Source organism: Osmerus mordax, chromosome 26 (genome assembly GCF_038355195.1).
Source record: "Osmerus mordax isolate fOsmMor3 chromosome 26, fOsmMor3.pri, whole genome shotgun sequence".
NCBI lineage: Eukaryota > Metazoa > Chordata > Actinopteri > Osmeriformes > Osmeridae > Osmerus > Osmerus mordax.
Window position 1 is genome coordinate 5,497,501 of NC_090075.1, and position 14,730 is coordinate 5,512,230.

At 50.4% G+C, this 14,730-nt stretch overlaps 1 protein-coding gene across 1 annotated transcript in view; it reads left to right on the forward strand.

Annotated features, from left to right (window-relative positions):
* oca2 (oculocutaneous albinism II) overlaps positions 1-13,773 on the forward strand; it is a 42,510-nt gene extending 28,737 nt beyond the window's left edge. The window contains 3 exon segments of the mRNA XM_067229987.1: positions 713-806; positions 3,049-3,142; positions 13,686-13,773. Coding sequence (XP_067086088.1) covers positions 713-806; positions 3,049-3,142; positions 13,686-13,773 — 276 coding nt within the window.
* The last annotated feature ends 957 nt before the right edge of the window (positions 13,774-14,730 follow it).

Genomic DNA, 14,730 nt, shown 5'->3' on the forward strand with positions numbered 1-14,730 from the left:
TCTCTGAAGCGCTCAGCGTCCTACTCGCAAGCTAGGTGAACGACAGCTACACGTCCAATTGCGAAACGACATCATGCTAAACGATATAGGCCTAATGCTTAGCGCCATATTGCTAAATGACCTACTGCTGAATGACCTATTGCTAAACGACCTACTGCTAAACGACATGATACCGCTAAGCTCCTAATTGGATTCTGGGACGGAGTCCTTTTCTGTCGTGCGCATGCACGGCTTTGGTTCCAGAAGCCCTCAGCAGCATCCTCTAAAACAGGCCTGTCACAGGACGTCGCTCCACACGGTCCCCTTTTGACCTAGAGAATCCATTAACTGTGAAAAGCTGTTAACTCACCTTCAATAGGATCCTAAGAGGCCTTGAAAGGGACAGACCCGCTCTCCGTTCCGCTCTCGCTCTCCCTTTCACTTTCTCTCTCAATAGACAAAAAAAAAAAAAACAACATGCTCCAGGGGGAGTGACCTTGACCCCCTCCTGGAGTTACCAGGAGAATGCGCCTGGCTAATTGGTGTTGCGTTTGTAGGAAAACTAACTTGAGAGACGACGTTCAAAGTTCAGCACAAGTCTTGCGACCCCGTTCTGACAGAGACTGACAGAGACGTGGCCACACAACGTTTGTCGTTCACATCTCCACAACCTCAGCTGCTCTCGTCCTGAATCGTTGTCTTTCTCTGTCTCTCTCTCTGCCCCCCCTCTCAGATCCCTGTCCTCATCAACCTGAGCCAGGACGCAGACGTCAACCTGCCTTTGAAGCCCCTGATCTTCTCCCTGGCCATGGGAGCCTGCCTAGGAGGTGAGAGAAGGAGAAGGAGGAAGGGAAGGAGAGAGGGATAGACAGAGAAAATGTGTGTGTGGTAGGGGGGGGGGGTGATGGGAAGGGGATCTGTGCTTTGTTGGGTTTCGGGGCCAAAGCACTTTTACTCAGATTGATAAATGCCATCCAGCATCAGTGGAGGCTCAGGTGTCAGCAGTCTTTGGGGAATGTCATCTGTTTGTGTGAAGGATAAGAGACCCCTGCCAGAACCATGAGCAGCATCCCACAGGGCCTGCCCTCCACACAGCTGGGACCGGCCCCTATGGAAGGCAGCAAGTTCTCCAGCCCAGAGCCCTGTCTCATCCACACTCACCCCCCAGCCCCCAAGCTCAGACCCTCATCCAGACTCACCCCCCAGCCCCCAAGCTCAGACCCTCATCCAGACTCACACCCCAGCCCCCAAGCTCAGACCCTCATCCAGACTCACGCCCCAGCCCCCAAGCTCAGACCCTCATCCAGACTCACCCCCAGCCCCCAAGACAGAAAGAGCTCTAATCAGCCGTCGTGTGACAGGACTTATCGATCTGTGATATGAGGCTGCGACAGACTCAGTGACGGTCTCTGTAACACCATGACAGATGAGAGCAGCCGGAGGGGGGGGGGCGACGACAGCAGGAGATGACGCGCGCACACACACAAACACACACACACAACCTTGACAGTATGGGAGAAGCCAGGAGAGGAAAGCTGGGCCAGCTGAAGTAGCTGTGTAATTATCACAGAAGCGAGCTGAAGAGGTTGGCAGCGTCGGGGGCTGCTGTGAGGGTGAGGGTGGGGGGGCGGGGGTAGGACTGCATTACCTGAGATACTGTCTCGTGGGGAACTTGGCATCCCTGCACCTTGATGACTATATGCTAGGTTTGTTTTTCAGTATTCCTTTTACTTGTATCTAGGGCTGTCACGATAACTACTTTTTGTTGTGCGATATATTGCACCAAAATTAATTGCGATAAACAATATTATTGTAATTTTCAGACCATTTTACGCCACTGATTACATAATGACCCCTCCCAAGGCGTGTTTTCATGCCTGTTTGCGAGTCTATGTCGCTTCAACGTGAGATATACCAGGTGTGGCGCGAGAGCGTGTGAAATGGTTGAAATGCGTGAGAGTTGTCAGCCATAGTTTGCAGCATATTTGTAAATGCTGGTTTTTCATCTCTTTGGCTATATAGCGAGTTACGCTATCTGTGAGTGTGCGCCATTTCATACGGTCACGTTTATATTTGCACTCTGTAACAGATAACTGTCTGGAAGACCCCTTTCCAGCTCTAGCTGCAGTTGTTGTCACAGGTTGAACAACTGGATGGGATAGTTATGTTTTAGGTGAGATGTTAGGTTAGTTGCCTCTTTTCGTTTCCACAGTTTTTAAACAAAGTCGACATACTGGCTCGTTCACGTTAATTGGCTCTCATCTCGTTCGGCTTAAAGACAAAATGTTCCCACACCGGAGCTGAAGATTGCGGCTTTGAAACCAAGTCCATTTTTACTTGTTCACCCCTTCTCCTCCTCCTCTCCCCTCATTTCCCCTCCTCTAGCCTCTCCTCTTCGTCTCCTCCTTTGCTCCTCCCTTCGCCACCTCCTTTCTTCTTTTCCTCCTCCCCTCTCCTCCTCTCCTCTCCAGCCCCTGGTTCTGCCTCGGCTGTGGTTCTGTGGCGAACAGCAGGGCTGCCAGACCGAGGCAGGTGTCTGTGCGTCCTCGAAGGGGAGGGACAAGCCAAGCCTTTAATGATGTGAACCCCGGGCCCTTTCATCAGGGCTCATTCAAAGCCCTCTCTGTGGAGGCCCGGGGGCGCCGCCCCCTGCGAGGGGCCTCGTCACGACTCGTCATCCGTTTGGTTTTGACCTAGAGCGAACCAAACGAAGGTCACGGAACGTATTTCACGGAGATGAGTGATTGCTCTCTCACAAAGATGTCAGATTGCAATCAGCACGGCCGGGTGTCTCAAAGGGGTTTGGTGGAACCGCTTTTCACTTATTGGTTCGGATGGAGATCTCTCGAGACGTGACCTTATTGTTCTAGAGCTTTTGTTTGATTCCGGAAGGGTCAGAACCGCGCGGGCTGCGTGGAGACGCCCCTCGCTGGTCCTGGGTCAGGCGTGTTTTATTTTGACGTTTGCTGGAATAAAAAGGACAGCCATTACTGGGAGGGTGTTCAGAGAATGAGAACTGTTTGCCGCCCTCAGAGGTTGTCTCTAACAAAGTCTCTTCTGCTCCTAAAGGAAACGGGACTCTGATTGGTGCCTCGGCCAACGTGGTGTGCGCGGGGATCGCCGAGCAGCACGGATACGGCTTCTCCTTCATGGAGTTCTTCAGGTAGGTCGACACGCTTCACTACAGAGGGAGAGAGACAGGGAGAGAGATGGAGAACAAAAAAACATCTTCCAAATGGGGAATATGTCAGTGGTTTTGACTGCAGATCAAGAGGTCGCAGGTTTGACTTCCTCCACTCTGGATCCAAGCGCCTGCTGAAAGCACACGTTATTATCACGGGCACTGTCAGAGATCTCGGTAGCAGAGACTGACACCTGGATACTTATCTGCTCCCTGTCGCTAGGTCAATACACTTCACCTCCAAGGGCTCAGCTGGTGGCAATTTGCTACAGCTCGGTGTGTGTGTGTGTCTGTGATGATGGGTTTGTGTGTGTGTGCGATGGTGATGTGTGAGTGGTGATGATAATGGCCGGGTTTCCCAGATTCGTTAAGAAGCTCTTAACGCTAAGAGATTCTTAAGAGCGTTCTAAGAACGCTCTAGAATGCTCTTAGAACGCTCCTGTGAACTTCTTCTTCTTGCCTGAAAACCTGAATTGCCCCAGAGTCTTCATCTCCATGTTGTGTTAACCGTTTCCAGTAGCAGAAGCAGGTGGTTCTGATGAAGTTGTGTGTCCGTCTCTCTTCTCCCAGACTTGGATGTGTGCGATGCACCTTTTGTCAATTAAATGTGCCTTGCTGCAGAATGGTAGACAGGAAATGACCCTGTCTCTGGAGAAGCAGTCTCTGGTTGACAGGAAGTGACCCGGTATCTGGAGGGGGGAGAGCCTTGGTTCAGTGCAGTGCTGTACATAGATGTCCATCAAAAGTTAATAAAAGGCTCACCTCAATTTAAACCGGAGCCCTTCTCTGAGTTATTGTGTGTTTTTGTTGTGCCAACACGTGAACGCGACGCAGAAATCAATTTCACACCTTGGGTTCTAAAAAAGACTCCATAAACAGTATGCCATGTGACGCGTGACTGATTGAATTGGTTTCAAGTGACACACTCAAGGAAGTGGGGTTTGAGAGCCCTTTGGTACGTTGAAAAGCTTTACATGAATGGTTCAAATGTCCTCTGATTTTCTTTTCAAGCAGGTTGGTGGCGAAGAGTGTCGCTCATCATCCGCCCCGGTCCTCGTTCTCGCCTCAAGCTGCCACCTGCTCCATGGCAACCGTCTTTCATTCAGGGAACCTTCTGACTAGATCCCTTCTGATTCCTTCAACGAGACCTAAATGGTCAACGAAGCAGGAGAGGAGCTTGAATGTGGGTTTGATTAGCCCCCGTACACGCTCGCCGTGGGAGGCCACATGGTCCTCCATGAGCATTCTGGGGTTTGGAGGAAACAGGGGGGAAAGCCAGTCATGCTAGCATGCCCTATGTGCTGCCTTCAGAGTACAGCAGACCTGATGTGTACACCACAGCTAGCTTCGCCAGGAGGACAGACACTGCACGTCTGTGAGGGGCTAGATGCTGCTGGGATCAATGAAGCTAAATGAGAACCAGGGGGGGTTCTACAGTCCGAGACCAGGCCAGCTAGACACTCCGTTTATCTCCCATCAGACGGGCAGATAAGACGGGATCCATTCCGGGAAAGTCTTTCCAGAGAGTCGCTTTCCATCTCTCCTTTCCAGTGTAACCAGTTGAGATCCTGTCTCTCTGCGTTTCGTAAAGGCCCCTCATTGTTTTGGCGGGCAGTGCGGTTGTGCAGTACTGCCGGCTGACTTTATGGGAAGCCCCTGCGGCTGTTGTTCACCCTGGGAACTTCAGGTCCAGCGCCACGTGTTCCGCTCAATTCAACATTGAGTTACAGATTCTGCACACATCTTCTCCCTGCCTCCCCTAGCCTCTCCCTGCCTCTCCCTAGCCTCTCCTAGCCTCTCCCTGCCTCCCCTAGCCTCTCCCTGCCTGCCCTGAGCTGCAGGTAAGGGTCTGGAGCACGTGGAACAGGTGGATGAGCAGAGGGGGAAGGATGCTGTTGGGTGGCTGCGGACAGGAGGGGGGGGGGGGTGATTGCCTTAAAAGAGGGTTGGCAGAGCCAGGGAAACAAACAGGGAGACAGCAGATGTTTGGGTAATTGCTCATTTATCACTGACCTCCTCTCTCTCTCTCCCTCTCTCTCTGTCCTCCCGCCTCCCTGCCTCGTCCTCCCAATTACGGCCCGTGGAGCCGGCCGACCCACTGGTCACTGGCAGCCAGACTGACAGGGGGTCTGGACCAGGACCCAGGGCTGTCCAGCAGCACCTGCCTGTTCGCACATCCCCGCCCGTGTGTTCCTTTGTGTACCCCCCCTCCCTCCTCCTCTGTGCAGCTAGCTGTGAGAGCTGCTTGATAGATAGCCTGGCTGGCTGGTGGCGGAGGCGGTAATTGGCTCGCCGTGGTGGGGGAAGGGAGGGAGGTGGGAGTGAGGATCTCAGCTGCATAGCTACTGGGGGGGACCGGTCAGGGAGAGAGACAGGGCTGTTTGCAGTCCTCCAGAGGAGGGGTGAAAGACTGCGGCTCTTTTCATACCTCAGTCTGATGAGTCTGTTGGGATGCCAGCTTCCCCCCAGCATGGTGAGGCGTCACTCTGGGTAACGAGTCGTCGTCGTCCCCGAATAGCTCTGCGTTCGCTGGGCAGAGAGTCTCTGATGGTCGCCGGCTGTCGCGGCGGCGGTGTCTCAGCCCTTCCGGGCGAGCGCGCAGCAGGGGATTCTGGGAGCGGACCCAGCACACGCAGAGGACATGCTCGTACATCTCTGTCTCCTCGCCCAGCTCTCAGATGTGGGCCTGCACAGAGGTGCTGGGGAGACACTGGGTCAGTCACACATACACAGTAACATGGATACACACACACAGCCATTTGCATATGTACACGTACACACACACACAGAGAACCCTAGAAGAGAAGGATGTCACCTAAATGACCTGGCTCTGAGTGCAATTGTTGATGAAGTTCTATTGAGACAGACACACTGTACCTTGTGGCCATAACTCAAAATGAGTGCAGCTTGGCTGTAGTGTTTTAACAGTCTTTCGCACCATCATCTCCTCACTATAAATCCTGTGTCTGACACTCTGGAGCGCGCCGGGCCACAGGAACCTCCATCTGAGGATCGGAAGGAACATTTGAGGACACAAAAGTAATGATGTTGGAAGCCCGAATCGTAAACGTGTCCTTGATGTCTTCCCTGTCGGTGACAAACCGGTTTTATGATGTGTTGCCAATGTCGTTAAACCTGAAGAGATGGGCGTGTGTGGAGGACAGTGGACATGACCTTCCTGTCACATGACCCTCCTGTCAGATCACCCTCCTCAGCACAGTGAAGTCATCAGATCATTGGATGGATAAGAGATGGGTATAGTTCAGTGGTTAGAGCATTTTACTGCAGATCAGAGATTTTTCAACCATCCCCCCTCCCCCGTACATTTATTTTGGTAAAAGTGTCTGCTAAAAGAAGTATTTTTTTCATAAAAAAGACTTATTATGATCAATATCACTTCTTTAAAGTCTATTGGTCAGGAACTCTCTGCTCCGTAAAGACCTGTACTGAACTACTTCTAGGAGTCTTTTATTATATTTTTTACAAAATGTACGAATAGTTTTACATAGATTACGGCTTCATAAAACACCCACAAAAACTGCATTAAAAAATATATCAAGCTGTGCTTGATAGCCGAGGGCAACGAGCGCCGAGGGCAACGAGCGCCGAGGGCAACGAGCGCCGAGGGCAACGAGCGCCGAGGGCAACGAGCGCCGAGGGCAACGAGCGCCGAGGGAACCGAGCGCCGAGGGAACCGAGCGCCGAGGGAACCGACTCGTTATCGTCTCTGTGGCACACAAAGCGTTAAGGCCTGGGAGGAGTCTGCTTTCGCTTAGGCCGGACTCCCGGGGCCTGCCATTTACACAGCATTGTTTACGGCGTAAACAAACAGGCCGCAGACAAAATGCCATTACGAGTTAAAACGGTGTCAACTGATTTGGAACAGAGAAGCCCATGTGCCAGACTTCTCGCCCCGCACTTCCCAACCCCTCGTGACTCCCTCTTCCTCCATCTGTCCAGATTAATATTTGCGTTTCTAGTTCCAGCCCTGTGCGTCTCCAGTGGAGGCCTGGGCCGGGACAATGGCGCTAGGCTCGGGAGATTGCAGGTGCCCTATCTCCGTTTTTGGCGGGAAATCAAACCCAGGGCCCCAAACAGTAATCTCCAACAACAGCGCTGCCCCCCCCCCCCCCCCATTCATTTGTCATCGCTCAGCAACCGCATTTCACAGAGCAACAGTGTTTTTCTCGCTGGGCGTCAGGTCCCATTGTAGGGGCTGGCCAGGTATGACGACCGCTAGCGCCACCGCTCTCTCGGGGGGGGTCGTCCGCAGGCAGACAACCAGAGTCCAACAAAAGAACCCCTAAAGAGAATAGTAATTGGATCTAAGCTTGGGATCGCAGCACGAACAAAAAGATGAGGAGAGGAGTGGAGGGCAGGAGGGGTGTTTACCCAAGGTGAACCTTGCCCAGCCCCCCCCCCTCCTCTGTCATTGTTAGCCCTGACGCTGTGCATTCTGGGTAGGACTGCATGGCTCAGCAGAAAAACACTCCACCTGTGTAGAGGTTGAACCCTGCCTGGAGCTGCATGATAAGAGCTTAGAGGAACCCTCCGGCAGGTTCGCGTGAGGCGTTCACAAACACAGATGTTCTGCACCGCTCAGTAGAGAATGCACAGTAATACACTGGACACAGTGTTGGGGAACATGATTAGGGCCTTTGCACGATTAGGCACCACAATTGGTCATAGTCTGTAAATAGTAGGATTTTGGCAGTGATTTCGGATTTGTGAATCAGTCTCATAAATACCTCGACGAGGTTGTTAGGTCTACCTAACAGGATGAGGGTCAAAGGCCCACGGGCCTAAATGACTCATCGTTTGGCAGTAATGTCTGCTCATCAACAGAGCACGCTCCTGTGCAGTGGTCGAGAGACTATCACAGTGAATGGGAGTGACCCAGTTTCACTCTTATCATTTGTTTAGTCTCACTGTGTGCATGCTGGCTGGAATCACCTCATCCATCACACAGTTATTAACAGGGGGGGGGTCACATTTGGCCCACCTTGGCACAAGGTTCACATGGTCTGATCTTACCAGGACCCATCTGAGGTACAGCGGCTCTGTGGAGAGCAGGGTGTGTGTGAACTTCCCAGGATGCATGCATGGGGTGTGGGTGTGGGTGGGGGGGTGGGCGGGGGCAGGTCAGGCGGTCTACTACAGCTTCCCAGACATAGGCAGGACGAGACGGCCAAATGCATTCTGGGTAGCGTGCGCGTTCCTCTGTGGTGTCTTGGAGAGAGGGACAAGTCGCCCCCCGGGCCTTCTTGTTACAAAGAGTGCTTCTCCATCACTACCTCAAGTGCCTCAAAACAAAGACTGGTTCGAAAATAACAATCCACTTAAGCTTTGCCATCATACACCCCTTTCTCTCTCCCCCTGAAGATAAAAGTAAGAGTTGCTGAGTGTTGCAGTGAAGGGAGGGGGGGGGGTATCCTTTCATTGAGTCTGCTGAAGTACTCGACAACCATCTTCTCTCCTCTGCACCAAATCAATTTGTTCCTCTTGCCTCCTCACACAAATCAACAAGGAGACTGGAAGCCACAAATAACCTGGGACGGACTACAGCCAGAGGGGGGTGAGGGAGGGGGGAGGAGGGAGGGGTGAGAGAGGGAGGAGGGAGGGGTGAGAGAGGGATGCGGGGTGAGGGAGGGAGGGAGGAGGGAGGGAGGGAGAGGGAGGAGGAGTGATGACTCAGTGAGGGGGTCGAGGAGAACACATGGAGGAGAAGGAGTCGGAGGAAGGAGAAGAAGAAGGAGTGATCGAGGAGGAAGAGAGGAGTGGTAGAGCAGGAAGTGAAGGAGGCGCAGCACTGTGTCTGGGGCAGAGACAGGAGGAGTGGTAGAGCAGGAAGTGAAGGAGGCGCAGCACTGTGTCTGGGGCAGACAGGAGGAGTGGTAGAGCAGGAAGTGAAGGAGGCGCAGCACTGTCTCTGGGGCAGAGACAGGAGGAGTGGTAGAGCAGGAAGTGAAGGAGGCGCAGCACTGTGTCTGGGGCAGACAGGAGGAGTGGTAGAGCAGGAAGTGAAGGAGGCGCAGCACTGTCTCTGGGGCAGAGACAGGAGGAGTGGTAGAGCAGGAAGTGAAGGAGGCGCAGCACTGTGTCTGTGGTAGATGAGGAGGCGATGAAGAGGAACACCCGGAGGTAAAGTTAGTATTTCCATCACAAGCTCAGATAAACGCTGCAGAGAGAAGCGCTGAATGAACACAAACCCGGCCGACAGGCTCTTATCGCCACGGAGACAGTCACCCGTCACATCTTAGTGCAGGCAGACAGTTAAGCCATCGCCTGTTACTGTCTCAAATGATGTACTGTACAATTTAATCTTTGTTGTGTGAATGGTGAATGGTAATCATTTTGACCTTTAAGATTGGAGTCAGTGAAGCACTCAGAATGCCTCGCTGTATTATTATTGAAAAGTGTCATACAGGTTATATCTGAATCATTGTCCATTACCTCTGCTACTCTTCTAGAATTAGTGGCTGTGACCTTTTCTGAATGCAAATCAAATAGAGGGAATGAATGGGACACACGTGATAACTAGTGTGGATACACACAGCCCCCCCCCTCCCCCCACAAACACCCACATATGCGCACTCACAATCACAGACTTCCTAACTTTCTGTATATCTTTCTCAGAAGAGGCCATAAACAAGGCTTTCTGAAAAGGTCATCTCTAAATGGGCCTTTAAAAGAGTTCTCTTCCAGACAGCCTTATGTAACAGAGTGAGAGGGGAGGGAGGAGAGGGAAGGAGGAGAGAGAGAGAGGGATGGATGGAGAAAGGAAGGAGAGCATAAAAAAGGCTGGAACTGCGACACTAAATGTAACATAAAAACTAACGGGGAGATTGAGCTGCGTTCGAAAGCGTTGCACAGTGGCGTGGGCGTTTTAAGGAAGTTGTTAAGGTGGTTGACAGAAGGATTGGCAAGGAAACCCACCTACTGTAAGACAAAGAAACATTTGACACCGTGTCTCTCAAATCTATTACTGGAACCAGGATGCTTGCCTCGGACTTTGGATTTAGTTGTGGGTTTTCCTCTTTAAATGACTCCAGACAGTATGTATTTATCATGCTTCATTAGCGGGAGTTCTCTCTCTCTCCCCCACCCCCCTCCGTCCTTCTCCCTCCGTCCCCCTCTAGTTTCTCTGGCTCTGAGAGTTGCCCTCTCTCTCTCTCTCAGAGAGAAATTGCCAAGAAAGTTCTGGCCCTCCCAGGCACCATGTGTCCATGCAGGACCTGGTTGGGGTCCAAATCACCAACCATCTGGAGGTTTAGACATGGCCCCTCAAAAGCATATGACAGCAACGAGATGCTGATCTGACTGATCAGCTGATCTCCCCCACTCGATCATTAATAACTCGGTTTTCATCCTGGAGAATACCATTTGGCCTGCGGTGTCGTGGAATTAGTCTAATTTCATCTCGGTCGACACTGACAGGATTTGAGCTGGCCTTTTCTCCATGCCAGACGGTTTCACACCATCCAGGGCCGAGACCCAGACTTCATACTGCATACCACAGCCATCTCCAACCCCTGTTTTGATTATGTATCTGGGGCAGGTCATTATTTGTATGTTTTGGAGGGGATTCACGGATGTATTTGCACAACTCTGAGGTGTTGGCGGTTTTCATCGGCGTGGGCGAGGGACATTCTTCTCCCAACATTTCACCAGCGAAAGATATCCGCCTCACCCTTCCCCACCTTCGATCCAGAGTACAAAGTCATACGTCCAATTTAATATTCAGCTGTGGTCAGCTGCTGCGCTCCCACAGAGAGAACTAAGGCTTTGGAGAGCAACAGCTGCTTCGAGGACACCTGCTGTCCCAGGTCTGCCAGCAGCACCATGACACCAGATTGATTCAAATGGCCTGGATTGAATTATCGGCGCTCCTGTCCTGCCAGCCCCGCCAAGCGGCGTGCCCACTCTCCTATTCCCGGTCGCGGGTAACCGGTTGGTGCCGAGAACGACACTCCCGGGAGGATGACAGTGATTCCTGCTTGACACGCCAAACTGTGCCCCTCGCTGAAAATGAACTGTCACTGTGCTGTTAGTCATGCCGGGCAGGAAAGAGTATCAGCACAGCCCCATTTCTTTTTTTTTCTTTTTTTTTGGGGGGGGGGGGGTATTAGGGAAGGTGCAGGGAGATTGGGGGTTGGTATTTGCGAGCCGTGGGAAGGAGAAGAAAATCCTAGCGAATACGTGCGTGACTGAATGGCTGCTTGTGTGCCTGTCCCGCGACACAAGTTCTGTTTTCGCGGCTCTCGGAGCTAGCATGCGCTTCTTCTGAATCGGCTGTCGATCGTGCGACCCTCTCAACCTCGTTGACCCCCACCCTTTCCCGTGGGCGTGAGGGGGGGCCTGTGTTGCCGTGAGCGACGGGTCTGTTGTTTGAACACGCGGGCGGGTTCTTTTGGCCTCCGTTACCTCCGTCTGCTAACGGCAGCCGGTGTGGGTAAGCCTGCGAATCTCCCCCTGGGCCACGCTGCAGTCAGATGACCAGGCTATCTGTCCACCCAGTGTGCTCAGGCCAGGCCGGCCGGCTTTAACAGGTTTACACATGCTCGCTCGCTCTCTGTGTAGACCCACAGCTTTATCCAGCACTGCTGTTCACCAGGCAGACTGGGCCATATTATTAGTCCACCATCATCAAACACTGGCTGACACAGATCCACTTTCCTGGGTATAAATCAAATGTGTGCCCTCACCTCAGGGGGATGTGTAGAGGATAGAGGGAAGGGAGAATGGAGGGATGGGACCATGAAGACAAGGAGGGGAGGTAAGGTAGGGGCTGTGAACATGGAGAGGGAGAAGTGAGAAGGAGAGGAGTGGAGGGAGGAGAGTAGAGAGGGAGGAGAGGAGAGTAGAGAGAGAGGAGAGGAGAGAGGAGGGAGTAATGAGTTCTCATCTCCTGTGCAGCTGAGACCAGACAGACATGTGACCCAAAGTGGTCTGAGAGAGGAAGCGATGGCAGCTAGTCATGGGAGCCCGTTGATTCATAGACGCTTTCTAATAGGCAGCCGGTTAAGAGTGACTCATTAAATGTAATTAGAGGTAGCCAGAGACTTGACTCTACTCAGTACCTACTGGAGAATCTCTTCATGTGTAATTGCTTCAACAAAATAAATGTGCAGTGTGGGTTTTTTTTTGTACTCCTGCTTGAGTTTTGTCCAAGCTCTCTGAGGTAAAGAACTTAACCAGACCAAAATGTCAAATTTTTTTGTCAGGTAGGGTTTGTTGCTAGGACGCAATGCGACACAACGTTGGATATCCTGTCAGCTGTAGGAGGTGGGGTCAGGACACGGCTGATGCATGCTGGGGCAGGGATTAGCATTAGCATGCTCCACAGCTGTAATTAGACTGGTAATGCCAGTTTTCCAGATGGGTGTTGTACAAGCAAACAGATAAAGGACATCCCATGGGCCACGCTCACGAGGAAAGCTGCTTAGACACAGGAGCAGAAACAGGAAGTCTGCTTCCTGCTTTAATACTGTTTGAATGGCCTGGCCAGCGGCATTCAGGGTAGCCTGGGGCTAAGACACTTGCGCAGTGTGTCTTCAATTCATGTTCTTTTTTTCTATGTTGAGTTTTTAGGACAAATTATTGTTATTGATTTAGTCTTGTTGTTTTTTTAGGGTAATTCCACAGAGAAAAGTGTATTTTTAATGTGCTGTTACTAAAAAAAATTAAAAAGAGAATATAGAAATTAGGGGTGGGGGAAAAAAATCTATTCATATATGAATCGCGATTCAGTCTTCTAGCGATTCACATCAATTCACATATTTCCCAAAAAATAATTATGTAAGCATATATTGAATCTTGAAATTGAAACCCCAAGAATCGAATCTTGAGGTACCAAAATATTCCCACCCCTAATAGACGGTAAACTGTACATTTCTGTTTAATATTTAACCGTGTTGCAGAAATAAATACGTCTATATATACTACATCTACACCACACTATCAAACTAAATTTCAATCTCCAGAAGAAAATGAGACAGGAAATGAAAAGGAACATCATTTTTTATTTTATTTTTACTACAATCCGTGTGCCATGCCTGTACCACTACAAGTACACAGGTCTTCAGCATCATCGGTACATGAAAATGTGTCAAATCCCAGGTAATGGTGCCTGTGTTAGCCGGCAGAGTAGATGGGGTTGTCAAACACAATGACTGGAGTGAGACCAGTGGACAAAGATTACCCCCTGCCCAGCTCATATACACCAACTGACCCATTTACACCAAAGGGAGCTATTCACGCCAATTGGTAGAGCCCTATCTGCACCTCAACAGTGCAGTACAAGTCATCTGACTACACCTAATGGCCAATTTTCTGATAGTGGTCCTTTGATGACATGGAAACGGAGAGACTTTATATAGAAGGCAGCATGCTACGGGGTAGTCTTAAAGCTTTCTCTCTTCTGCTCTCTTCTCTCGTCTGCTCTCTCCCATTCTATATTTCTTCTCTCTCTCTCTTTCTCTCAGTCTGTTCTGACAGTGTTATGCTTTTGTGTTTCTGTTTCCAGGCTAGGATTTCCCATGATGCTCATGACCTGCACCATAGGGATGTGCTACCTGCTGGCCACACACATCGGACTGGGCTGGAACCTCTAAATCACACCTGCAGGACAAAACCAAAAAGACTATGTTTGGGTGCTAGGCCAACTCCTGTGTGTGTGCGTGTGTGAGGGACTGTGTTTCAGTTGAGTGATGAAGTGATTTGCAGTTGCTGCTCCTGTGGGAAGTGGCCGTAATCCTGAGGGGCCTAGTGGAGGTCACAGGTCTGCTGCTGCATCCCAGCGGGAGGTCAAACTCTCCCAAGTGGAGGAACCATCTACTCCAGGAGCCTGACGTCCGTCAACAGAACTCTCCACTGGTGCTACTTCCTGTTCCTGCTTCCAAGACTGAAAACTGACGGTTAAAACTGACTTTCTGTTATGACTGACCACTTCCTGTTATGACAAACTACATCCTGTTATGACTGACCGCAGAGAAAACTGGGGGGGTGATTATTATTTTGGAGATTCCTAAAGTCTGTTTACATAATTCATCACATCTAAATAATCATAACTTCAAAACTGTTCACAACAACCATCGAACTTGTGTTTTTAACACTGAAGAACATGATTAGTCTGCCATTAGAATACCATCTGCATATAATAAAAGCTTCATTACTGAGTGAATTATGACATGCAGATGCCCTGATATCTAACAAAAGGGATTTTTCTACAGCATGTGGAGCCTAATAAGTATTTATTGTTTGCCAGTTACCCCAATTAGCTGTCAATCAAATGAGAACATATTAAACTCTGATTGATGTGAATAGAAATCTATATGAACAAATTTTAAAAAATGATATGTACTGTATATTATCTTATCTAAACATATTTAAGTTAAATGATTTAACGTCCTTAGTCTCATTATGTAGCCTGCTAACTGTTTAACAACATAATAAGATGGTGTCTGTACCTTGAATGACCTACAGTACATTGCACAGACTCCGTAAGTATAGTAAGTGACCATAGCGTAGTATAACATTATAGTGGCAACATTATAATCTCATTTTATAAA